We start from the raw sequence: 27,546 nt of genomic DNA, 5'->3' as shown, positions 1-27,546 counted from the left end.
CCCCCTTGCCTTGTCTAAAACAAACTAAATGGCCACCAAGTGAAATATTACATGTGCAAACATCAATGTCAGCTAGGTAAAAGTGAAATAGCCAAACGAAAAGGGGAACTTAACTCGCAAATATTACACGATCCTATTCATGGTCAGGTATTAAATGGGCACAAAGAAATAATTAAGGCAATAACAAAGAGCAATTTGTGAGATCTTAGCCAAAGTGGGCATTACAATGGAAAAATGCTTTGAATATTTCATCAAAGTTTAATCACTCTATGACATTCCTGTCAAAAACTTTTGCTTTCTAAATAGTAACCAATTTTGGGACATCGACTGACACATGTCTCATGGGAAGATATTTTGGGACATCGACTCTATGACATGGCAAACCTTCTCAATTCTTTTTAGGGAGGAACACATGGAAGCCAACATTCTTTAAACAAAAGAGGTGATGGTAACATGATTTATCAGAACAGAAAGCTTCAAGATACCGTTTTCATTTATATTTGCCCGTTGGTGTCAAGGATTCGACCCAAGACCTTGCAAAAGTTAAGAAAATAGCCAGGATGCCAGATAGGCAGAGTGCTTAGATGGTATAGTAAGTGTTTGTTTGATATTAGAGATAGATGACAATCGCACCTCATGACAGGATCCATAAAGGTCGAAAGGAATGTGTAGTAACCACTAACCAAGCATTAGAACATGGCCTGACAAGTCAAGGATGACTCCAAGTTCAACCTAGATGAAAGTAGAACAAATACTAATGAACTTCAATTGCCAGGCAGCCTGATGATAGCTTTGCAAAGGTAATGTAGCTTGTATGAAGTGAAAATTAGAGTGAAAAGAAAAACAAGCAAGTTTTCAAAAGTCTGCGTGCTTAAATATGGAAGGAAAAATTTGTGGCCGAGTGAGCATTATTAGGCCCAAAGTTTTCACCAGAGGTCCAAACTGTATTACATCCTGCATATGCACAATTTCGTAAATATGGCTATAACAATGCTAAGTTTTTGGTTCTTAGTATAATGCCTTAAGTACTGAATCCCCAAGTTTTTGATGTAAAACAAAATACAATTCATAAGATAAATAAAAAGTGACATAATGGTATATCCTATAAATAATTCAAGTTACCTGCATTGACTGAAAATTAGCAAAGAGAAGCTCATCAACAAAAGTTGGTGAAACACTGATCTGTGGCCTTACTGACATTGCTCGTTGGAACAACCATGATGCACTTAAATTTGGCTGCAATACAAAAACCTAAATTAGGATCTACATCAAGTTATACGCAAAGGGTTGTCCTATTCCACAAGATTCAACTGATGATTAAAGGAAGTAGCAAGGTGCTCACATCTTTTCTGTAGATGGTGAATTATTTGCGCGAAGGCAAGACGACCATCTAGCATCGAAGGGCGACAACGCAGCTTGGAGGCTTTGCTCCATTAAGTAGCTACTTGTTAATGGCTACCTTACATTTGTGACCGAAATTAGCATGGGCATTCCAGTCCAAACTCGAAAGCTGTTGCAATCTGATGCAGTTGAGGCTTGTGAATTGTGACTGTTACCATGGTTATAGGACTCCAATCCAAGAGGACAAGACACAGAGCAAAAACTCACAGCTTCCCTCATGAACACCGAAGAATCGGCACCTTTTCACTGGGGGTCGGAGTCCGGGAAGATCTGCCCGATGCTCGGTAGCTCTAGCGCACCGAGAATCGCGTCCACCATGTAGTGCACCAGCACGTCCCCTGCGCAGAAGGCAAAATCCCCACAAGCGCAGTCATGAAATCGATACCACCTAGATGTACCACCTAGGCAAAATTACAGAATGTAAAGCATGGTTACAAAGAACTGCCGATGCCAAGGAAAATTGTTCAAGAAAAGCATGGAATATGATGAACATTTATAGCAATTGCAACAAAGTTGTTTTCGATCACAATTCACATCACAGGGATGGCCGCATTTCTGAGTTGTATATTCCAGCAAGTGCGCAATACACAACCTAGGTTCCAGGTGTAGTTGGACTCTACAAAGAAAAGAACCATTCTGTAATTACACTACAAAAGGAGCCACAAGTAAGAAATCGAATAGGTCTTTAGAAACGGAACTGAAATACACACAAGCTCACTCGTTGTAAAACAATCTCCTTAAGAGTTCTCATTGCCATGATAATTGCTTGTATTGTGATCTTTCTGAATCCCAACTGCCTTCTAGCTCCTTCCTCTTTATTCCTACACCTGGCATTTGGTAAATTCTTGCCTGATCCTCCACAAGGGCATGTGGTGACATTATCAAACTTTGCCTAACTGGTAAAGACATCTATTCATCCTTTCCTTCTACTTCGACAATTCCAGGGCTAGAATTGAGATCAAGCCCTTGTCTTCCCCATTTCCGATTACTATCATGTCCACCACCACTGCTACCTTTAGGAAGGTTTATTGCATATGGCCTTACAAGCTGGCTAAGTAATACGTCTGCCAGTCCAACAAGTGATGGGGTAATGGTAGGAAAATATGAAACTCCTGCAGGTGCAGAATTCATAAAAGATATCGATCCAATCAAAAACCCCGGTGCGTGTAGGTGAACATTGGGGTGAAAGGGAACCCATCATATTGATATGTAGGAGGGTGAAACACCATGGTTGGTGATGTTTAAAAAACTGGCGTTTTGGAGGAATCGCTTCCAAATTGGCCAGTGTCTGTTGCGGATGAAATAACTGGTGTTCTGGAGGAATTGCTTCCAAAATAGATTTGGGGATTTGACCAAAACTGTGATGCAATCAATTGTCCATTTCTCTAATGCAATTTTAGGAAGTGAAGATCACACATGGAACTATCGTAATTAGGGACTGAAGATTGACCCAATTTGGGAAGCAAATTATTGATCTCAGCCATGCATATTGGACTACAGGCATGAAAAATAACCCAAAAGAAATCATTGAATTCAGATTTCAGAAATGTGGGCTCCTACTTGTTTTTGGTAGCATTATTGCATGGGTTTTCATGGAAACAGTGTGCCACGAGCGATGGATTATTCCTTAATCCATTATGTATTTAGCATTGCTAACATGTGGTTCCAGTTGCATCTACCATCTATCAGTTGCAGGCTTGCAGCACACAATGGAAAGAGATATATGAAGGTTGACTTGAGTAGTAGCAGATCCGGCAGAGCAGACATTATTCTCGAGTTTAGAAGTGGCATAATGTGGCCATGTGGGATAGTGAAGGAGGATCGAAGTGGTGACTATGAACTTGGCAGGCATGCAAGCATGAGGGCCATATGATCGGATCAAGCTCGCATCACATGGCATCGATCTTTCCTCGAGCTTCAGGTACACTCCCACAGAGATCGATTAAATAAAGAGAGGGTGCGTGCAAGCTCAATCAGATTAATCAAAGCAGCCAGCCTATCCCTATCCCATCAGTATTAGCCATGAATGCAGAAACAAGAACTCCAAGAACACTCACGTCCGAATGGAGCCGCAAGATCAAACCAAGAACCCAAGAATTTATTGCGGAAACCCACCTCCAATACCTCCCAATCCAACGGCTTGGGAGTAGATCTGAGGGAGAAGGATACCTGCTTGGCCTTGCCCAAGCGTGGGGTGGGATGGCGAGGCGGCGTCGAATCGGAAGGACACGGATACAGTGATACCTTGGAGGCGGCAAGTCTAGGAGGCGTGGATGGCGGCGATCTGGGAGGAGAGAGCCGCAACACCGCAGCACATCTCGAGCAGGAGCGCCTCGGCTTCAAGCGTGTGGCTCGCGATTTTGGAAGAGAGTTGGGGCTAGCGGTGGAGGGGGGAGAGCGATGTTCGTGCGTGCGATGAGGATGGGGCGCGATAGGGTAGAGGAATCCGCAGGCGGGGTGGGATTCGGCACACGACGCTGGGAGAGATGAGAGATCTCCATTTGGCTGCAGAGAAATTAGGAGGGACGGAATGGGGGAGCAGAGAAATCGGGAGGCGATTTCGGTAGCAGGGCAAGGGAGCGGTGGCGTGGGCAGGTGAAGGAGCGATCGGACGGACGCATGCACAAGCGATCGACAGAGGAATCGCAGGAGGCGGAGGAATATTCTGGTGAAATAACACGTCTTACTGTTTTTTTAAGTATGAGAGATTGGGAGGATTTATGTACCTTACTGATCCTGCCATTGGTGTACCGCTGTTTCACTGATTGTGGACCATGCCAAACTAAGGACCTGTACTATCTTGAACCTGAAAAATACTTCTCTCCCAGCCACTTCTTCCTCAGAAAAATTTCTCTGTCCTGCCGGTCTACAGCCACCGCTACCCCACACTGTGCTCGTTCGTGCAGTCGTGGACTCGTGGTTGCTGTTCGTTCCCTCGGTGACTGGCTCTGGTGGTGCGTGCAGAACTGACGGATCGTGGACATGAGAGACAAACGTGGGAAAAGAGAGCGCACAGGAAAGAGCGAACTGTCGCCGAAGCACCCCCTGCCGTGCCGGACATGTGCTGCTACCGGCTACTGCCACCCAATTTTCTCCACCACTCGAGCAAGGCGTCCCTGTTGCTAGAGCCCAGCCACCCCCGCTCCCGGTTGCGTTTGCCCTCTCCTCCCTCTCCCCCCCCCCCCCCCCCACAGCAGTCACCACGGCGACCACCATGGAACCGCGGCGGCCCGTACCGCACTCTTTTGCTTCCCACCTCGCGGTCGTTGCCGCAACCTTACTCCTCGCTGCTCTCCATGCGCCGCTCACAGCTGCTCAAGAGCAACCGCCGCCATGGCTACTGTGCGGCCCACCCTCCTCACCCAGTGGCAACTACACGGAGAATAACACCTACCAAGCCAACATCAATCGACTCTCCACCACCCTCCCCAAGAACGCCTCCTCGACCCCGATCCTCTATGCCACGGACAGCGTCGGCTCCGTACCGGATGTCGTCTACGCCCTCGCTCTCTGCCGTGGCGACACCAACGCCTCCGCCTGCGAGAGCTGCGTCGCGACCGCCTTCCGGGGCGCACAGCAGAGATGCCCGCTCTTCAAGGACGTCATGATCTTCTACGACCTCTGCCAGCTCCGCTTCTCCAACCGGAATTTCTTCCTGGATGATGACTATTTCGTCAACACGTACTACCTCCAGGGCTCCCAGGTCACGAGCACGCCGGTGGAGGCGTTCGACGCCGCCGTCCGCCTGCTCGTCAATGCCACCGCCGACTACACAGCGGAGAAGTCGTCCAGGAAATTCGGTACGGGAGAGGAAGGCTTCGATAAGGGCAACTCTAAGATTTACGCGCTGTCGCAGTGCACGCCGGACAAGACGGTGGACATCTGCCGGACCTGTCTTAGCACCATTATTGGGCAGCTGCCCATCAATTTCAACGGGACAAATGGTGGGGGAATTTTCGGGGTGTGGTGCAGCTTCCGGTATGAGTTGTATCCTTTCTTCTCCGGCCGCCCACTGCTGCAGCTTCCGGCGTTCGTGGCGACGCCCCCGCCTGCGCCACCGGCGACCAGAATACAAGGTGAGTACAACAAACAGCTGTGATTTGTGATAGCAGTTAACAAGCTTCAGTATAGCCAAAGTGTGGTTTGTGATAGCATGGCCAAAGTTAGAGCGATCTTTGGAATTAAAACATCATCTAAAATAGTGCAGTTTTATGATAGTTTTTAGTGCCAATGTGTAGCTTTGTGAATTCTTTATATATTGATTATCAAAGCTAAAACAACATCACAAGACCGAGGATCCTACAATCACTATGTTTTGCATCAGAAGGAGTATTTACCAAGGCCACCAAAGCACAATAATTCTAACACAAGTAATGACAAATTAGCATTCAAGATTAGACAAACAATGGCCACTTAAGGCAAACAAAATATAGTTATGTCGCCATCATTTAGGATATTTTGTAGCGTGAGGAAAGAAAAATCCAGAGAGAACAATATGTTGTCTTGTAATATAGGCTTCTGTATGTGCAAAAGCCAGTTCCGAAGCTAGCAGTTCGGAAAGGTCTGTAGCCTTTTCTGGTGACAACCAGAAGCTGCCCCCAAAACGTGCCTTCATTCCATTTGTTGTGAATGGTGATTTCAGATGTTTGGGCCTCTGTAGCTCACAAAGTTGGAATCAAATATACAACCTATTTTGCTGCTTATTCAGCCAGCTAAAAAACAATTCTCCAAGTTCCTTTTCTGAATAAAGCAAATTGGCCACAGGTGATGCGAAACTTTCTCCCTTCAGTTACTATTGACATAACCTGGTAAATTATAAATTATGAAAGTACATTTTGAGGTGAATCTAGAAATTATTTTCATATATCTAATATAAATATTCTTAAATATATTGATAATTCAAAGTTTAAAGTTTGATTGCAAGTATCTCAAAATGGTTTTTTTACTAGAGGAGTATAAACTTTTTGTTTCCAAAAGGCATTGAACAAAAATCGCAAAAAATTTGAGCAAATGGTTTATTATTCAAACTAATTAAGTTGAAGTTCTAACTAATTAAGACTTATCCTATATAAAATTGACGGCATTTATTTGCAGAAAAATCGAGAAATAAGACTGGTATAGTCCTTGCAATTGTGATGCCTACAACCTGTGCACTACTGGCCATAACCGTGATATGCTTTTGGAGAAGGAGAAGATCAGCAGCACAATATTTTCCACCTTGTAAGTCCACTTAAACTTTTTAAAATATAATAAGTCATAATATGGACTTACTTAGCTGAATTTCATTCTTGTAAATCATTTCCAGAAATGCTTATATAGTCTTACTTTGCATCATTATGTACATGTCTTCTAACAGACTCAACTAGTTCAGATGATATTCAAGAAGCTGATATGCTTCTTCTCGATTTATCAACACTGCGAACTGCTACAGAAGACTTTGCCGAAAGCAAAATGCTCGGTAAAGGAGGGTTTGGAATGGTTTATAAGGTAAAATCAAACCGTAAATATCTATAATGGTTATAATTTTTCCAATGATTCAGTATCTTAATTGGACAGGGAATCCTACATGAAGGTCAAGAAATAGCGGTGAAAAGGCTTTGTCAGAGTTCTAGCCAAGGAATAGGAGAGCTGAAAAGTGAGCTAGTTCTGGTTGCTAAGCTTCACCACAAGAACCTTGTGAGGCTTATTGGTGTTTGCTTGCAAGAACATGAGAAAATACTTGTGTATGAATATATGCCCAATAAAAGCCTTGATACCATTCTTTTTGGTAAATTGCTTTTCTAAATAATCTATTTTTCAATAAAAATAGTCAATGGAGGCATTGCCCACTAAAAGCTTGGCTACAATTAATGCAATGTTAATTCTTGTTTGAATGACAGATTCTGAGAGAAAGAAAGAGCTAGATTGGGTAAAGAGATTCAAGATTATCAATGGAATTGCTAGAGGCTTGCAATACCTCCACGAAGATTCTCAACTGAAGATAGTGCACCGGGACCTTAAAGCAAGCAACATTCTATTAGACTTCGATTACGTACCTAAGATCTCTGACTTCGGCCTAGCAAAGAATTTTGTTGGAGACCAAACGAAATACGTCACTCATCGTATTGCTGGAACATAGTAAGTACGTTCAGCCTTCTCCCTTATAAGATTTATCAAAATAATAGATCGGGCTGTAAAGTTATCCTCTTGTCACAGTGGATACATGGCACCGGAATACGCCATGTGTGGTCATTATTCAATCAAGTCAGACGTGTTTAGCTTCGGTGTTTTGGTTTTAGAGATTGTTACAGGAAGAAGAAACAGTGGCTCCTATAACTCCAACCAAGATGTTGATCTCTTAACTCATGTGAGTACTTCAAGACTGCACGTAAACTCTTGACGCAGCTAAATACTGATCATAATACTCATATAATTTTCCAACTTGGTACAGGTGTGGGAGCACTGGACCAGGGGAAATGTCATGGAGCTGATCGATCCATCACTGAGCGACCATCCTCCCATTGAGCAGATGTTGAAGTGCATTCACATCGGGCTACTGTGTGTTCAGAGAAAACCTGCAGCTAGGCCGATGATGTCGTGGGTAAACATCATGCTTAGCAGCAGCACGGTACGTCTCCCTTCTCTTTCCAGGCCAGCCTTCTGGATCCAGGACCAGGAGGTTAGTGCGAGTGACAGCTCGGGTTCGTATCTAGCAACACCGCCAGGAGCTTCATATAATTCAGTGGTAATGTCATGTAACGAAGCATCAATCACAGAGCTCTTCCCAAGATGAGTCTTGACTCTTGAAGCAGATGGTTGCTGAATCAGTGCGTGCTAGAATTTCCTCTCTTTTTCTCCCTCTTCTTGGAGATAGGTTGATGCAGGGAGAGGCCCTGCTGCAACATACTGAATTGTCTCTGCAGTAGTGCAGTTTGTAAAAGTCTTTGTGATGTTAACGTATGGTACTATGATAGAGTACGGGTGTCACTGATGTCAATTTTGATGTGATATATTATCTAATCTGATGTGGTGATGTGGAAAACGCTGCATTTTCTGCAGAGCCATTGCAGGGAATGACTTATTCGCTTCCAGTTCCAGGTCGTAAAGAAAGCTGTGACAATGACCCTTTATGTTCGAACGGACGAGGCTTGCGATCGTTGGGTCTGCAGTTTGTGGGGGACGTACCAAGTTACCTGATATGTCCCCGCTGTTAGTTATCTGATACATAATGTTCTTTCTTATTTTTTAAGGCTAATGTTCCTGGATCAAACAGTTCCAGTGCAGAAGTCTAAGCGAAGGTCACGTCCCCCAGCAAGAAATGTCATAATGACGTATGAGATGTAAGAGGGTATTTAACAATTGTATCTATACTAATGAAAGTACTAACGCAAATCTGAAATATCACAAATCATTATGCAAATGCAATGGCATGCTATATATAATTCAAAGTAGGATCCTCCTATAACTACATGATTTAATCCGTCTATTAAATTCTATACGTATCAACTACTAATTTAAAATACACAATAGATTCTATGTAAGTTATTACCTCTGTTTTTAAATAGATGTCGTTCTATAATACATGTAGTCAAATTTTAGAAACTTTGATCACTCATATATACAAAACTATTATGATTTGACATATAAAAATGATAATAGTGAATTTATCATGAAAAATATTTTGATATTATCTAATTTTCATCAACTTTTATCAAGTGATAGTTACCAAAAATATAGTCAAACATGTTTGTTAGAGATTGTATCTATGTTCTAAACGATAAGTAAAAGAGAATAGAGATAGTAGTATCTTTCCATCTTAATTCGTGTACTGTATTGCACAATAAATATAGAAGCCTCCTCAATTAAGAAGCCTCCTCAATTGATGACCCGTCGCATTTGGATTCTTATCTTCCGCCCTTATTTGCGGTAGCAAAGGCCGCCATCGTTAATACTATTATGCATGTATTATTCTTCGTTGATTCCTTGTTAGAGACCGTGTCCACATCAACTGGAGAAAGCCTCCTTTGCTGACCAGCTCCCTGCGCCTTGATATATTGTTGTGTACTTATCTGCAAAGGCAAAGAAGCATCACCAGGCCTTTCCCTCTTCTCAATCAGATGAAACACAGTGACGAAAACATAAATAACCGATCCTACACAATTTACTTTCACACTTGTTGGCTCTATTTATGTACGTCGGAAGAAAATTGTATAAGGCCCGCTCTCAGTAACCCGCGTGAGACCTCCATCCGCGTCCTTCACACCCAGATCGGACGACGCACGCGTGGGCAGACGCGTGTCGAGCAGCTACGAGGATCTCCACGGAGTTCCCGTAACTCCCTAGCAGTCACTTCTCTTGTTGTACTAGTACATCCCGTTGGGTAACCTGCTCCTCCTCACAATGACCTTGCGACGATGACGATGAACTTGCGACGCCACCTTACACTTTCCTACTGCCTCGCCGCCTCTGCCGCCGCCCTCCTCCTCGTCTTAGCCCAAGCGCCGCTCGCCGCCGCGCAACCGCTACCGTGGCAGCTGTGCAACAACACCGACGGAAATTACACCGAGAACAGCGCCTACCAAGCCAACATCCGTCGCCTCGCAACCGCCCTCCCAAACAACGCGTCCTCCTCCCCGGCCCTCTTCGCCACCGGCGTCGCGGGCACGGCGCCGGACGTTGTCTACGCCCTTGCGCTCTGCCGCGGGGACACCAACGCCTCCTCGTGCGTGAGCTGCCTTGGCAGAGCGTTCCAGAATGCTCAGCAGCTCTGCGCTTTCGACAAGGGGGCCACCATGTACGATGACCCATGCATCCTCCGCTACGCCGACTGGGACTTCCTGATCAACACCACCGACAACAGGGGGAGATACACCGCCTGGAGCTTCGGCAACGTCAGCGCGACGACGGCGGCGGCGTTCGATGCTGCCTCCGGCCGGCTCGTCAACGCCACCGCTGACTACGCAGCGACGGACCCAGTCAGGCGTTTCGGCACAGGGGAAGAAGGGTTCGACGAGACTTATCCCAAGATTTACTCGCTGGCACAGTGCACGCCGGACATGACGGCGGCCGACTGCCGGACATGCCTCGGAGACATTATTAGGACGGCGACACCCAAGTATTTCACCGGGAAGCATGGCGGGAGAGTTTTCGGGGTGCGGTGCAACTTCCGGTTTGAGACATATCCTTTCTTCTCTGGTCGCCCGCTGCTCCAACTCCCGGGTCCGCCCGGGCCGCCGCCAGCCAACATGACGCCACCGGCGACCGGCCAAGGTAAGTTGCTTAAACAGAAATCGCTTATGCTGCAGTTATGATTTTCTGCTGATGATTTCTTTTGTAAAAATAACTGGACACAGAGGATCTAGCTAATATGTCTCCATCTGAATATCTGATACTGTTTGCAATTTTCAGGAACAAGACATAGAACAGGAAGGGTCTTGGCCATTGTTGTGCCTTTAGCTGCTGCAACATTATTAGCTCTCGTTGTGGCATGCTACTTTTGTTTTTGGAGTAGGAGAACACAAGCAAGGAAGGCCTCAGGAATACCATGTAAGCCCGGCTAAGTTCATTAATTATTAACTTATAGCAACGCATACAGTTAATGGATCAATTGACCTAACAGCAGGGGAACGGTGATTCCCTGTGATTTATTTTACTTGTCATTTTAGACGTAGACATGGTTCATCCACTACACATACTCTAAACATTATTATTTTTAGTTATAAGAAAGTACATTTTGATGATTTCTTCTAGTAGAATTTTCTTGAGAAACTTATTAATTTTTCATATTAGTGCTCAAATTTTTAAAATCGTTGACTGTACGCATTCTACAATGGTTCTGTATTTATATGAAGATTACACATTCATCGGCTTATACGGCTTACAATGTGATACAAAATTCATGAAAACAATAAGAAATCCTTGTTTTGTAAGCTGTTTCACCGTGTATCTGTTCTCTTCCAACAGATTCCACTAAACCAGATGACATTCAAAGCATCGATTCACTCCTTCTTGACCTACCGACATTACGGGCAGCAACGGATAACTTCGCTGAAAGCAATAAGCTTGGGGAAGGAGGTTTCGGTGCGGTTTATAAGGTACCAATCACATTTTAAAACCTGGCGTGTTGATTGCAGCTCAGTTGATGGGCAAGTGTCTTCACATGCGCAGGGGGTACTTTCTGAAGGTCAAGGGATAGCAGTGAAGAGGCTGTCAGTTGGCTCCGGACAAGGGGTAGAAGAACTGAAAACTGAGCTAGTATTAGTTGCCAAGCTTCAACACAAGAATCTTGTGAGGCTCATTGGCGTTTGCTTGGAGGAAGATGAGAAACTGCTAGTGTATGAATACATGCCAAACAGGAGCCTCGACACCATTCTTTTCGGTACATTGCTCTCGCTAGCCGTTTCTCAAAATGACTCATTCACGCCGGCAGCATCGTGAGTGCCACTTGTTTTTTTTTACGACAGGTTCTGAGAAAAGCATAAAGCTGGATTGGGGGACGAGACTCAAGATTGTAAACGGAGTTGCTCGAGGCTTGCAATATCTCCATGAAGAGTCGCAACTGAAGATAGTTCATAGAGACCTCAAGCCTAGCAATGTGCTACTCGACTTTGATTACAGCCGAAGATATCTGACTTCGGCTTGGCAAAACTCTTCCACATGGACCAATCACAAGGTGTCACTAGTCATATTGCTGGAACATAGTAAGCCTTTTCTGCAGCTCCTTGACAAAACATCATGGTACCATAGGTGTAACAGCCTATGATAAATGTTTGGCTCATATTTCAGTGGATACATGGCACCAGAATATGCGATGCGCGGGCAGTATTCAGTCAAGTCCGACGTGTTCAGCCTTGGTGTTTTGATCTTAGAGATCGTCACAGGGAGGAAGAACAGCAGTAGCTTCGCTAACTCGGAAGAATCTGTTGATCTCTTGAGTCTTGTCAGTACTTCTGCAACTCACAAAGCCTATACAGACTAAATTTCTAGAAACAGTCCAGTAACGTTCCCTAATATGTGCAGGTATGGGAGCACTGGAGCTCGGGAACAATTGAAGAGATGGTGGATCCATTCCTGGGCCGCTGAGCTCCACAAGACCAGATGGTGAAGCTTATCAACATTGGGCTACTGTGCGTTCAGGACAGCCCTAACGACAGGCCTATGATGTCGTCAGTAAACGTGATGCTTAGCAGCAACACCGTCTCCCTCCATGCCCCATCAAGGCCAACATTTTGCATTGAGGAGATGGGAGCTGATTTGGATTCGTATCCCAGGGCGTTTCAGGCCACCAGCAAGTCGAAGGCAACAATGTCCCCGAATGAGTTGTCGCTCACAGACCTCGAACCAAGATGAGCATGCGACTTCGAAGCAACCACGCAATCATCGTTTGCCGTTCTCGATAAATAAAATCTTCCAGTGGACGGAGAAATCCACCTGATGCATTCCTGCCTTAAAAATTTGTGTTATATTTGGAAGAAATCTTGGAGTGGAATAATACAGGTACTATGTATATTATCCAAAATAATATATAATATAAAAAGCACGAGTTGGATAGGAAACATTTGATCTCAACCGTCTACCGCCTTTGATAGTACGGCTGAGATCCACAGTTGGTCTCTCCTTGATTTAGGGAATGTAATTAATATTTTTCCTGGATTATAAAAAGTAATAAATTCCTTCCCATCCCTATTAATCACGATCTCTCAATTCCTCCTTCCAATTTCTCCTATTGCGGCTCTTATGTTTGTACGCGTAGAATCGAGAATGACGATTAGAGGGAATGAATAAATACTTTATTAATTTATTTTTTCAAATCAGATGGCTTTCTCCTTTTTTTAACCTAACGTACTTCAAAACTTAAGCAGAAGCAAAATCTAGAAAGAAGCAAGTAGCAATCAAGAATGTAAATGAAATCATGGCTCTCATAGCTATATTGAACCCTAGGTTTCATTAAAGTCAATTTCACAAGTCATAACCACAAAATATTGTAACTTATAGGAAGAAACACTTTGATACAAAAGGATAGACACCGAAAAAAAAACTCTTCAAATTGATGATTTAGAGGCAAGAGAATTTAAGACCCAATTTTGTATCTTAGTATGTGAATTTTATGCCTAGGAATGAGAAGAATGACTCCAACAAGATAAAAATTTTCAGCATAAACATAGAAACAAAAATCACAATAGTAAACCGAAAAACTTGCAAACTTGTATGGGAACCAATAGAGAGAAACTAGAAGGAGGTGAATATAAGCATGAGAAGAAAAATAAAAAGATTTTTAGACAGATTAAAAAGATTTTTTTTCTCAGAAAGCTCTCACCTGATATATAGGTTAACACTTCCCTTCCTCTTCTCTAAAACCTTAGCACAAGGCTCTCATATAGATAGCTAAGGAGCTCAATTGGCTGGTTCTATTTCTCCCATAGTCTTACCTTTTTATTTATAGGTTTAGTTTCTTTACCTCTAATTTTTCTAGCTTTTTCTCAGAATACCCCTCTCTTGTAGTACACTCATACTTATCATCGATGATATTTTAGTCTATTTTTTCTCCATCCATCAGACGACCGTGTCGCATTCATGACTTAGCTTCGCCTCGACGCAAGATTCGCAATGATGCCAAGCGCATTTCCATCCTTCCTACAGTTTTAAGGCAAAACCGTGAAACCGTCTCACACGCTTCTCAAAGTATGATTCACCGCCACTTGCTCACACCTTGAGTAAGCACTCCGATGTCGACGTATGTACTCTGCCTTGTGATCTTGACCGTCGGAAAGTCTCTCCCGCTCCTGATCCCGATTCCTCAGGCCGCTTTATCACTTACACCGGCATCTCTTTCGCTTGGCTTTATCAACACGCCATCTTCATTCATTTTCGATGCTTTGCTTGACATCCACGTGTACAACTAGGATTACCTTTGACTCCATATAACCTTGTTGATCATTCGGCACCAAGCACTCTGCTTAGCCTCGATTATATCATCGTCGATCGCTAAGTTGTATTCATCACCTGCACATCATGAGACAAGCAAACATATTTCTCCAACTCTATTTTTCTCTCCAACTTTGTTAGTCACGATTATAATTACAATACATAGACATATTCATATAACTGAAAATCATTAAAACACATCAACAATCTTACCAATCATTTATTATATAAAAATTAAGACATATTTCATCTTAATCCCTCAATGCGCTTTTCCATCTCCTGCTGATGCGCATACAGAGGGCGTCCTGCCTTGCTGTTCCCCTACTACACCTCCTGCAGCACAGCCCACACAATCCCACGTTCCCACCTACATCTCCAGCTGCCGCCCGCACGCTCCACCTGTTACAACAAAGTTCTAGTGTCAAAGCCCCGCATTGTCGTCCAGTGCTGTGGAGGTGAGCTCGTGAGAACCCACTGCACTCAGCAAGGCAGCCCATGACTTAGTTTAGGTACAAGATTTTATTTTTTAAATAAGGAATAAGGCAATAGCTGTCTAATTTTCTTTGCGGTCTTTATGATGCAATACCTGTTGATGTTTGATCATTTCGCTGCCTGTATTCACACCATGTCCTTGATAAAATGCTTGGTGAATTTACCAGTCAACTCTGTTGCCTTGATCACTAAATCAAATACGTTGGGGATCGTGTGGTAAAGTGAAACTTTATATTCTATAACAATTTGAACTTTTATTTGTTCTGAATCGGAATATTCTGATTTTCTGTAACTTTATATTTCAGTTTTTTTAATTATATCAATCTCAAAGTATGATGAAAATCCACAAATCTATCAGAGTGCAAAAAGTAACGTAATCATCTCTATGATAAGAAAGGAGCTCACCATCAGTAGCACGAATGTGAACATTAAGCTCCATGGGTGTAGTAGCAGTGCGCTGATCAGTGAGAGCTGCACGATCAAGAAAATCCTGAATATACTTCTCTTAGGAAAGGAAAAAACCTTGAGGTGTAGAAGAAACCTCAATCCCAAAGAAGTAACGAAGAGGATCAAGATCAGATATAAGAAACTGCTCACTGAGACGTGCCTTCACAAAGGCAATGTATTGAGAGTCATCTCCAGTGATGATCATATCATCAACATAAAGAAGGAGAAGAGTTCGACTATAAGAGGAAGTATGAATAAATAGCGCATGATCATACGTGCTAGCAGAAAAGCTAGAGCAGTGATCACAGAGGCAAAACACTGAAACCAGGCACAAGGAGCTTGCTTGAGCCCATAAAGAGAGTGGCGAAGACGATAAACCATGCCCTCAGGAACAGAATACCCAGGTGGTGGCTTCATATGTTAAGGTCCATATATTATCTAGGTCCATATTGGCCCATATCATGGCTATATATCCACATCAACTCTAATGACGTTATCATCTTCTCAAATCCCTAAGGTTAGTAACATGGAATCAGAGCAAGGTTAGGGTTAGGTTAGACTAATCTAACCCACCCACGATCCTACCTTTTTTTTCCACGTCGCCATCTGTGGTTCCATCACCGTTCATCGGTTCCGTCACCGTTCATGTCTGCTTGTTCCCGTCACCAACCCGCCGTTGCGGCTAGTTATTGAGCCCGTCATCGCCGTCACCATCTGACCACCGTTACGCCAGTCATCGCGTCGCCGTTGCAGCCCGTCATCATGCTGCCGTCGCGGCTCGTCATCGGCCACCGTCGTGTCCACACGTCGCGGATCCAGCCCAGCCGTCATCGCTTGTGTCCGCCCATAAAGGATTCGGTCTGTTGCGCCTCGGATTCGCCTTCCGTGTGTCCGCCTACCACGGATCTGGCCAGTGGCGCCGCGGATTGGCCGTCTCCCACCGCGGATTCACCTCCTCGTGCATGCCTGGCGCGGATCCGGCCAAGCCTCACCGCAGATTCACCTCGTCGCCGTTGGTCTTCTCGCCATGTACCTCCTGTGTTCGGCATGTGCCACTGCTACTGGTGTTGCTTGGTCTTCTCTGGTGTTTCTACCACTGGTGGTGGTAAGGTTGTTGCTACCGCTGGTGATTACTGCTGGTGGTAACGTTTCGTCCATAGCTACTGTTACTACCGTTTATATTGCAGCACTTCAATAATATCGCAACTCAATGCAATTACTATTAATATCACTCTTGATGGTCAGAATTATTAGGAGTGGGCCTTTTCTGTAAAGACTGCATTAAGGGGTTATGGTCTAGCTTTTCACATAACTGAAGATTCACCTGCACGTAAATATGATGGTACCAATGTTGCTGAAATCAAAACATGGCAAATTAATGATGGCAAAGTGATGGCTGCCATTGTCAATAGTACTAAGCAATCTATGATTATGAGTCTTTCTAAGTTTAAGACAGCCAAGGCCACGTGGTCTTCTTTGTACCACTATGTTCAGGACAGTGGTGCTCTTTTGCATACTCTCATGCAATATATTCATGTAATTGAATAGAATGATATGTCCATTGATGAGTACTACTCTGCTTTTGATCGTTTGATGGGCCCTTTGATCTCCATGGTACCTTAGTGCATAGCAGAGGAATGTACCACACACACATTTATTGAAAAGTTTCTCACATATTGTTTTGTCATAGGAGTAAGGGTAGAATTTGAGTCCATTCGTATGTGGTTGCTTCACAATTCTTCTACTCTAACTATGGCACATGCATTGTCTGATTTGATTGTTGAAGAGACCCATCTCAAGTCTATGTCTGCTGCTCCTGTGTCAGTACCTCATAGTGTGCAAGCATCTTCCCAGAGGATCACTACACCTAGAGGTAGCTCTTTAGAGCCTTGTGAGCATTGCATAAAGACTGGTCCTCATTCAGAAAATTGCTTTGCTCGGCATCCAGAGAAATTGGCTGAGTATCGTGCACGTCGTGCACATGGGCGTGGTACAACTTCCACTTCTAGAGGCTCTGTGTCTATTGCTGCAGCCTCACCCATCAGGGCTCCTCAGTTGTCTTGGGCTCTTGATTCAAGGGCTTCTTTTCATGTGACATCTGATCGGTCCCAGTTGGTTGCTTGCAAGTCGGTCACTGATTGTGCTTCTGTTCAGACAGCTGATGGTACATATTGTCATATCACTCATTAGGGTTCACTTTGTAATTCTCATTTTTCTATAACGATGTTTCTTTTGTACCTCAGTTGTCCATGAATCTTCTTTCAGTAGGTCAAGTTACCGACCATAATTGCTTTGTTGGATTTGATGACTCATCTTGTTTTATTCAGGATCATTGAAGCGGGACTGTGATTGGGACTGGCCATCACCGTAGAGGTTCTCCTAGCCTCTACACTTTGGACACCTTGCATCTTCCTTCTTCCACTACTCATGTGTCATCCGCTGCATCGTCATCTGCTTCTTCCTTCGCTAAGTGACATCATCGTCTTGATCATCTATGTGGATCTTGCTTGTCTAAATTAATAAATAAAGGTTGTGTAGGTCATACATCTATCGAGTCTAGCTTTCATTGCAAGTTGTTGCAAACTTGGCAAACAAATACAACATTCATATTTCTCTAGTTCTTCTCATTCTGCTAGACCTTTTGATCTTATTTATTTAGATGTATGGGTCCTGCACCTTTTGCTACAAAGGGCGGTCATAAGTATTATGTCTTTTTTTATTGATGATCATTCTTGATATACTTGGATTTATTTCATAAAACATCGTTCTCAGTTGCGTTTCATTTACCAGTCTTTTAGTCGCATGGTTCACACTCAGTTTTCTACTCCCATTAAAGTTTTTCGTTCTAACTTTGGTGGTGAGTATTTATCTGATATTTTTTGCCAGTTCTTGACCTCTGAAGGCACACTTGCTCAGCTCTCATGTCCTGGTGCTCATGCTCAGAATGGTGTTACTGAACGCAAACATTGCCATCTCATAGAGACTGATCGAACACTTTTGATTGCTTCTTTTGTTCCTTCTCATTTACGGGGTAAAGCTGTTTCCACTGCTGTTTATCTCATCAATCAGTAACTATCATCCAAAACTGTCTGGCAAGTGCCCTAGTGAAGTACTTTTTGGTACTCCTCCTAGTTATGGTCATCTTCGGTTCTTTGTGTGTACGTGCTATGTTCTGCTTGCACCTCGTGATTGAACTAAGTTGACTGCCCAGTCGGTTGAGTATGTTTTTTTGGGGTATAGTCTTGAGCATAAGGGTTATCGTTGTTATGATCCTTCCTCCCGTCGCATACGTATCTCTCGTGATGTGACCTTTGTTGAGAACCACCCTTTCTTTTATAACCCTTCTACTCAACCATCCTATTCTCCCACAGAGTCCACATCGTTTCTGTTTCTCCCTCCTATTTCATCCAGTGATGATGTCTCAACACCGGCCCCATCCGTTCCACTCATTCCTAATGAGCCTCCTCCACCCACTCCTGCTCCACCTCCACCATCTAAACCACCCATCATACATTTATACACTCGTCATCCCACAGATCCCATAAAGCTTCCACCTAGTCCTACCTCTTCGGCCAGTCCTGATGCTCCTACTTTTGATGAATCTGACAATTTTGATGAGTCACATGCTATTTCTGATGAGTCATAGGTTGGTCCAAGATAATCTACGGGATCGTACTACTATTGAGCCTCCTGACAGGTTGGGTTTTCCACGTGTGAGTGCTATTATTGATGAGCCATCCACTTATCAGGAAGCTTCTAGTATTCTGGAATGGCAGCTTGCCATGTATGAGGAACTTGCTACCCTTGATCGTACTGGCACTTGGGATATTGTTCCATTACCGTCTCATGCAGTACCTATTACATGTAAATGGGTGTTCAAGATTAAGACCAAGTCAGACAGTTCGATTGAGCGATATAAAGCTAGTCTTGTTGCCAGAGGTTTTGAACAGACTCAGGGATGAGATTATGATGAGACATTTGCTCCTGTTGCTCATATGACTATTGTCCGTACTCTGATTGCAGTAGTTGCTACATGTTCTTGAACTATCCCTCAGATGGATGTTAAGAATGCTCTTCATGGTGATTTGCATGAGGAATTTTATATGAAGCCAGCCCTAGGTGTTGAAGCTCCTTTTGGACATGTTTGTCATATTCGTCGTGCTTTATATGGTCTTAAACAGGCTCCTCGTGCTTGGTTTGAGCGCTTTGTCTCTGTAATATGAGCTGCTGGTTTTTCACCTAATGATTATGATCCTAGTTTATTTATTCATCTCTCTTCACGTGGACGTACTTTTCTTCTTCTGTATGTTGATGATATGTTGATTACAGGTGATGATGTGGACCATATTTCTCATGTGAAGAAGCAACTTAGTGAGCAATTTCTGATGTCTAATTTGGGTTCTCTTAGTTATTTCTTAGGGATTGAGGTTTTACATTTTGTCAAGGGCTATTGTCTTTCTCAATCCAAATATATACAAGATCTTATTTCTCGTTCTGGCATTACTGATAACTGGACAGTTGCAACACCTATGGATCTACACTTGCAGCTTCGTCCTACTAATGGTACACCTCTTGAGGATCCCTCTCGCTATAGGCATATTGTGGGCAGCCTTGTGTATCTCAGTGTTACCAGATCTGACATTGCTCATACCGTCCATATTTTGAGTCAGTTTGTGAGTGCTCCTACTTTGGTTCATTTTGGACATTTACTTTGTGTGCTGCGATACTTAAGGGGGACATCATCTCCATGTTTGTTTTATGCTCGTGATAGTCCGCTTCAGCTTCATGCTTACTCGGACTCCACTTGGGCGAGTGACCCGATAGATCGTCATTCTGTCACTGGTTATTGCATTCTTCTTGGTTCTACTCCTCTTGCATGGAAGTCCAAGAAGCAAGCAGCGGTATCTCGGTCCAGTACAGAGGCAGAACTTCGAGTACTTGCCACTGCCACTTCTGAGATTGTATGGCTTCACTGGTTGTTAGCTGATTTTGGTATTTCTTGTGATGATCCCACACCTCTTCTCTGTGATAATATTGGAGCCATACAAATTGCTAGTAATCCTATGAAACATGAACTTACAAAGCATATTGGTGTTGATGCCACCTTTACCCGGTCTCATTGTCATCAGAAAACAATTGATCTTCAGTATGTACCATTTGAACTACAAGTTGCAGATTTCTTCACTAAAGCACAGACTCGAGAGCAGCATCAGCTTCATTTGCTAAAACTCAACGCTTCAGATCCGCCTTGAGTTTGAGGCGGATGTTAAGGCCCATATATTATCTAGGCCCATATCGGCCCATATCATGGCTATATATCCACATCAACTCTAATGACATGATCATCTTCTCAAATCCCCAAGGTTAGTAATAGCATATACACTGCCTCACATAGCTCACAATTAAGAAATGCATTCTTGACATCAAGTTGAGAGATGGACCATGCACGAGCAGAGGCCACATCAAGAAGAGTGCGAACCGTGATCATGTGAGCCACAGGAGCAAAAGTTTCACCATAGTCACGACCATACTCCTGCTAAAAACCACGAGCCACAAGATGAGCCTTAGACTGCTCAAGAGAACCATCAAAGCGTGTTTAAACCTTGTATACCCACTTACACATGATAGGGCAAACACGTGGAGGAAGAGGAACAAGATCCCATGTATCAGTGCACTTAAGGGCAGCAAGCACCTTCGACATCGCACGCTACCACTCAGGATGAACAACAGAATCACGATAAGAAGTTGGCTCGAAAAGATCGGCGCTAGCAAAACCAAAAAGGTCAAGACGTCGAATCAATTGATGATCATGAAGATCATATCATAGAGAAGACTCAGGAGGAGAGTCCTCAGAAAGAGATGGCTCATCAGGAGAAGATAGCTCATCAGAAGGAAGAGGCACAACCTGTGAACGACACGTGTAGACATGTGTCATAGGTGGCTGATAATCAGGAAGAGGGCCAAGGGGTCGACCTGAAGAGACCACATGAGAAGGCACTATAGGAGGAGATGCCACAGGAGGCACTATGGGAGGAGGTGCCACATAAGAAGGATGATCAGGTGGGGTTAGAAAGAAAAATGGCTTGGCCAGAGATGCCGAAGAAGCATTAGAAGAAGGACGATGATAGAAGGGACGAGACTCATCAAAAGTAACATCCCATGAAATCCTAATCCGGTGGCCAACAGGATCCTACACTGATATCCCTTATGCTCAGCACTATACCCTAGAAAAATGCATCCAATCGACTGAGCAGTCAGCTTGGTGCGCTCATAAGGGGCAAGAAGTACATAGCACACGCATCCAAGAAGATGAAGAATAGAATAATCAAGTGTCTTGCCATGGAGATGCTCAAAAGGAATGCCACCTTGAAGAGCAGATGAAGGCTGAATATTAGTCAAATAAGTGGCAGTGGAAATAGTCTCAGCCCAAAAATGAGGTGGAACAGAGGAAGCAAGCATAAGAGCATGAGCGGTCTCAAGAATATGATGATGCTTACGTTTAGGGACACCATTTTTAGCATAGACACCAGGACAGGAAAATTGGGCAAGAGTGCCCTACTCAGAAAGAAAATCATGAAGAGCACTAGAAAGATACTCCCCTGTAGAGTCAACGTGAAAAACCGGATTGTAGTGTCAAACCGAGTGTGAATTACGGTGGCAAAAGTCTTATAGATCGATAACGCCTCACTATGATGTGACATAAAATAAATCCATGTACGGTGACAAAAAATCATCTATAAATATTATATAATATCGATGACCCCCTTTCAAAACGAAGGGAGCCGAACCCTACACATCAGAATGAAGAAGATCAAAAGGACATTGTGACACTGACTCAGTAGAATGATAGGGGAGTTGTAACTGCTTGCCAAGCTTATAACCCTGACACTAATCCAATGATACATGTCTAGTTACAAATCCTAACAGACAACGATGAACTAGAGTAGACATACATGAACCACAAAGATGTCCCAAATGATGATGTCACTGAGCAAAAGGCGAGGTAGACAATGTAGTGAAGGCGGAGCCAACAAGACTGACAGGAGTAACGAAAAATAGACGAAGCCAGTCAAGCTCCCAGAGAAATTGTGAATCATGGCAGCGAGGGCTAGTACCAATCAAGAGACCCGTGTGGTGATCCTGAACACAACAAGAGTCAAAATTAAGGATAACACAACCATGATTAGCGGACGAGCTATACGACCAGCAGGCAGTAGAGTTAAGGAGATGCATCTGCCAAGACGAAGAAGCAGAAACACGTGGGAGGTCCCTACGTGCCCAGCTCGCAGAGGCCAAAGCTCAAGCAGCAGAAGCCGAAAGCCACATCATAACAACTGAGGAAGCAGTGAAGGCGGCAGAAGAACATCACAACAGGCCGATTAGTGAAGCCTAGCTCACTGGTCGTGCCAATAGAAGGATCCTCCACCTCCCTGGCATGGAAGGACGCCCAGTACTTGAATGTTTTCCCCTTTATCCCATGGGAAGAATCAAAAGGAAGTTCTCAAAAGCAGTCCCTGATCCACCACTGCCAACACCTCAGGAAGCTTCCAGTGCAGCAGAACCTCTCCCTCTGGCCCAACAAAGTCCCGGCATGGACAAGGATGATGAATACACTCCTCTCACCCCGCCAGAGAACCCTCTCCCCAAGGAGAAGGAAGACTGCACCGACCCCGCAGAAGCCTAGAGCTCCAGGAGAAGGGAATGAAGCATATTGGTCCAATCCTAGTGCAAGTTAGGCCTATATGTACCCCCTCTATGTATCGTAGTTGGTCGCATGTAGTAGCCGCCAGTGTTGTACCCTCCCCTCCTTTGGTAATCGAGCTTGTTGTGTGTCTGTTGCCCTTGAGTGTGTGTTCTCTTGTGTGCAAGCAAGGCTTGTAGCCTTGTAATCTTTTCCAAAAAGGTTTTAAACATTTTAAAAATAGCCTAGCCTCCGTTCTCAGCTTATGCTTCTCCTCTTCCCTCTGAATAGATGGCACCCAAGAAATCTGCCAGAATCCAGCAATGTCAAGAGAACCGCAGGGCAGAAGAGGAAAATCATGGTGAAAGTGAAGCAAAAAACTAAGGAGGAAATGAGAATGGTCAAGGACTGCCAGATCCCCCTATAAATGACTTGGTGGCAGTTATGGCACAACAAACCTGTATGTTGGAAGCTCTAGCTCAAGGAATCAATGAACCCCATCAGCAAGCCCAAGGGCTTCCCAACAAAATGGCTGAGTTTGTTAGGATCAAGCCACCCACCTTTGAAGGATCTGATAATCCCATGGATGCTGATGACTGGTTAAGGAACATCAATAGGAAGTTGGATGCTATCAACTGTATTGGAAGAGATAGAGTTCTCCTGGTCTCCCATCAGCTTGCTGGTACAACTTTAGTTTGGTGGGATAACTACTGTAAAGCTGCAGACAATGCCGAAGCTATCACGTGGGAGGAGTTTGTCAAAGAGTTCCACCGGTACAACATTCCAGAGAGGATTATGGAGCTTAAAGTAGATGAGTTCAGAAGGCTGAAGCAAGGCAACATGAGTGTGAATGAATACATTCGTAAGTTCATCGAGCTGTCTTGTTATGCCCCAGAAGAAGTCTCCACTGACAAGAAGAAGTAGAACAGGTTTAAGGAGGGTCTAGAAAGCAACTTGAAGGCTCAGTTGACTCCACACATCTATCCAGACTTCAACACCCTGATGAACATGACCATTCTGTTGGAAGAAGCCAGTTCCGAGATGTTCAAGGACAAGAAGTGCAAGTTTGCTGATCACAAGGCCTAACAACAGGACATGTTCTAGAGGTTCAAGCGTCCTGCTTACTCTGAGCAGAAGGCTCAGACCACTATGCGATACAGGACTCTAGCCTCTCCTTCACACCAGCGTAGCCCTTCCTACCATAATCAAAGAAGCATCAAGACCTAGCAGAATAGTGGTGGCCAAGTGACAACCACAAGGAAAGCCTATTTCAACTATGGAGAGACCGGGCACTTCATTGCCAATTTCCCCCGCAAAGCCAAGAAGCAGCATCTGTACAGTCCAACACTATGAATAGACCCCGACCTGCAATATCTAGAGCCAGCCGTGGAGTCTCACATGCCCCCAACCAGCCAGCAAGGTCACAATAGTCCTTCGAACGAGCGCGCGTCAACCATATTCACGTGCAGGAACTCAGGATGCACCCGGAGTTGTGCTTGGTGAGGTTTTAGTTGAATACGTACTTGCAATAGTACTGTTTGATTCTATAGCATCGCACTTTTTCATATCATCAAGCTTTGTGGCAAAGCATGCTATACCTACAGTGCTACTTAAAAACCCCTTAGTAACTAGATCACCTGGAGCTGACACTAAGTGTCATTTGGGCTGCTCTCGGGTAAGGATCACCTTAAGTGGGGTAGTATTCCTAGCAGACCTAGTGGTACTTAAGTCCAAAGGGATAAACACAATTCTTGGAATGGACTGGTTAACTCAGCATGATGGCACCATAGCCTGTGCAGCTAGGATAGTGACCCTGACCAGCCATGAGGGGACATGAGTAACCTATCACACTTGGGTGTAAGACAGACCCTAAAGTGTACAGCTTGGAAGCTAAGACTTTTGAGGAAGTACCAGTAGTGGATGAGTACCCGGATGTCTTTCTGGAGGAATTACCTGGTATGCCACCAAACCAGGATATTGAGTTCATCATTGATCTCATCCCTGAGATAGCCCCCATAGCCAAAAGACCTTACCGCATGGCAGCTGGAGAGCTTGCCGAGCTGAAAGAACAGTTGAGAGAACTCCAGCAGAAGGGATACATCAGACCCAGTTCATCACCCTAGGGCTCACCAGTTCTCTTTGTCAAGAAGAAAAATGGAAGTATGAGGATGTGTGTAGACTACAGATCTCTGAACGAAGTCACCATAAAAAATAAGTACCCTCTACCGAGAATAGATGACCTCTTTGATCAGCTAAAAGGAGCCAAGTTTTTCTCCAAGATTGACCTAAGATTAGGTTCTTACCAGCTAAAGATAAAGGAAGCGGACGTCCCAAAAATAGCCTTTGTGACTGGATATGGACAATATAAGTTTACAGTGGTGTCCTTTGGTCTAACCAATACACCTGCATATTTCATGAACCTTATGAATAAAGTATTCATGGAAGAGTTAGATCGGTTTGTTGTTGTATTCATTGACGACATACTGATCTACTCTAAAAATCCCCAAGAGCACGAACAACAACTGAGAATAATTCTGGAGAAGCTTAGAGTCCATAAGTTGTATGACAAGTTCAGTCAATGTGAGTTCTAACTTGATAAGGTTGCTTTTCTTGGCCATATCCTAACAGCAGAAGGAGTTGTTGTAGACCCTGAGAAGGTAAAAGCAGTCGCCAATTGGACGTAACCAACCAATGTGTCCGAGATTAGAAGCTTTCTTGGATTAGCAGGATATTACCGCCGATTCATTGAAGGGTTCTCCAAGATAGCAAGGCCTATGATTGAGCTACTCGAGAAAGAAAAGAAGTTTGAATGGACCCAGTCATGTGAAAAGGGCTTTGAAGAGCTAAAGGATAAATTGACAACTGCCCCAGTGCTTGTCTTACCTAATATCCACCAAGACTTCATGGTTTACTACGATGCATCAAGGCGAGGCCTTGGCTGTGTCCTAATGCAAGATGGCAGGGTAGTAGCATATGCCTCTCGACAGCTCAAACAAGCCCAACATAACTTGAGTGTACAACCTCTGGATGAACACATCAAACAAGCCCAACATAAGGATCGAGATTTGTTGAAGATCCAACAACACACAGGGGAAGATAAGGCCCCACAGTTCAGAGTAGACGATGATAAAATCTTATGGTATAAAGATAGGCTTTGTGTGCCTCAAGAAGGAAATTTTCGGGAAGTGATCCTGGATGAAGCCCATAATTCAGCGTACTCCATCTACCTAGGTACCTTGAATATGTACATGGACTTGAAAGAAAAATACTGGTGGAATGGGATGAAAGCTGACACAGCCAAGTTCGTTGCCCAGTGCGACACCTGCCAGAGGGTTAAGGCAGAACACCAGAAGTCTGCCGATTTGCTTCAACCCTTACCAATCCTTGTGTGGAAATGGGATGAAGTAGGCATGGATTTTATAGTCGGTTTCCCCAAGACAAAGAAGGGAAACAACTCAGTGTGGGTAATAGTGGACCGTCTCACCAAGGTTGCTCAATTTATACCTGTACGGACCAACTATGGTGGAGATAAGCTAGCTCAGCTGTACAACGAACTTGTCTGCAAGAAAATTGTCTCTGACAGAGGGACTCAGTTTACCTCATGGTTCTGGAGAAGTTTGCATATGGCCTTGGGAACCAAGTTGGACTTTAGCACTGCTTATCACCTGTAGACTGATGGCCAAACAGAAAGAGTTAATCAGATCCTTGAAGACATGTTGAGGGCTTATGCCCTAACCTATGGAAAGGATTGGGAGAAAAGTTTAGCCTATGTAGAGTTCTCGTACAACAACAATTGCCAAGCCAGCTTAAAGATGTCCTCATTTGAAGCTCTTTATGGGAGAAAGTGCAGAACACCTTTGATGTGGTATGAAGTAGGAGAACGTACCCTTCTTGGACATTCCCTCATCAAAGAGCAAAAGATTGAGTTGCAGAAGTAAGGGAAAAGCAAAAGGCAGTTCAATTCCATCAGAAGAGCTACGCAGACAAAAGAAGAAGAGATCTGGATTTCAAAGTTGGAGAGTATGTATACCTTAAGGTCTCACCAATACAGGGAACCTGAAGGTTCTGAGTTCGAGGAAAGTTGACTCCCTGGTATATTGGACCTTATGAAGTTATGAGAAAAGTTGGTGCAGTGGCCTACCGGATAAGCTACCGCAAGAGTTGACAGATGTTTATAACGTCTTCCATGTCTCCAAGCTAAAGAAGTGTCTGAGGATACCAGAAGGGCATGTCGTGGTGGGAACGCTAGATCTATAGGATGATCTCTAGTATCAAGAAGTTCCCATAAAGATCTTGGATATAGTCTCCCATCATACTAGAGGATCAACAATTCGCCAATGCCATGTGCAGTGGAGCAGGCGCACTGAAGCAGAAGCTACGTGGGAACGAGAAGATGCCCTGAGGAAAGAGTTTCCCTTTCTGTTCGAGGAAGGGCCCGAATCTCGAGGATGAGATTCTTTTTAAGTGGGGTAGGTTTGTAACATCCCAATTTTCAAAACTTGAATTTCAAAATCTTTTCAAAAGAATTTAGTTGAAAACTATCCCGAATCTATTGTCAAATCAATTTCCAAAAGTCTAAAACCTTTTTCTTTCCTCTTGGGCTCAATCCTTTCCCTCCTTCT

At 44.0% G+C, this 27,546-nt stretch overlaps 1 protein-coding gene and 2 pseudogenes across 1 annotated transcript; 2 read left to right on the top strand and 1 right to left on the bottom strand.

Moving 5' to 3' along the window:
- Positions 1 to 518: 518 nt before the first annotated feature.
- LOC133904468 (uncharacterized) lies at positions 519 to 4,144 on the bottom strand (annotated as a pseudogene).
- Positions 4,145 to 4,578: 434 nt separating this feature from the next.
- LOC133905163 (cysteine-rich receptor-like protein kinase 6) lies at positions 4,579 to 8,410 on the top strand. The gene is made up of 7 exons (XM_062346886.1): positions 4,579 to 5,477; positions 6,496 to 6,621; positions 6,758 to 6,888; positions 6,958 to 7,168; positions 7,281 to 7,518; positions 7,597 to 7,747; positions 7,832 to 8,410. The coding sequence occupies exons 1-7, from the start codon at positions 4,616 to 4,618 to the stop codon at positions 8,171 to 8,173; spliced, it is 2,061 nt and encodes a 686-aa protein (XP_062202870.1). The 5' UTR covers positions 4,579 to 4,615; the 3' UTR covers positions 8,174 to 8,410.
- A 1,312-nt stretch (positions 8,411 to 9,722) lies between these two features.
- LOC133905162 (cysteine-rich receptor-like protein kinase 10) lies at positions 9,723 to 13,069 on the top strand (annotated as a pseudogene).
- The last annotated feature ends 14,477 nt before the right edge of the window (positions 13,070 to 27,546 follow it).

Source organism: Phragmites australis, chromosome 22, assembly GCF_958298935.1.
Source record: "Phragmites australis chromosome 22, lpPhrAust1.1, whole genome shotgun sequence".
NCBI classification, from domain to species: domain Eukaryota; kingdom Viridiplantae; phylum Streptophyta; class Magnoliopsida; order Poales; family Poaceae; genus Phragmites; species Phragmites australis.
Note: the sequence above shows the minus strand (reverse complement) of the source record. Positions and strands in the feature narration are given on the sequence as shown.

Excerpts from the sequence above, each read along its gene's own strand:
- LOC133905163 (XM_062346886.1), top strand. The coding sequence starts at position 4,616 with ATGGAACCGCGGCGGCCCGTACCGCACTCTTTTGCTTCCCACCTCGCG. Across the intron at positions 7,519-7,596 it reads CATCGTATTGCTGGAACATA|TGGATACATGGCACCGGAAT; the intron begins GTAAGTACGTTC and ends CTCTTGTCACAG. Across the intron at positions 7,748-7,831 it reads ATGTTGATCTCTTAACTCAT|GTGTGGGAGCACTGGACCAG; the intron begins GTGAGTACTTCA and ends AACTTGGTACAG.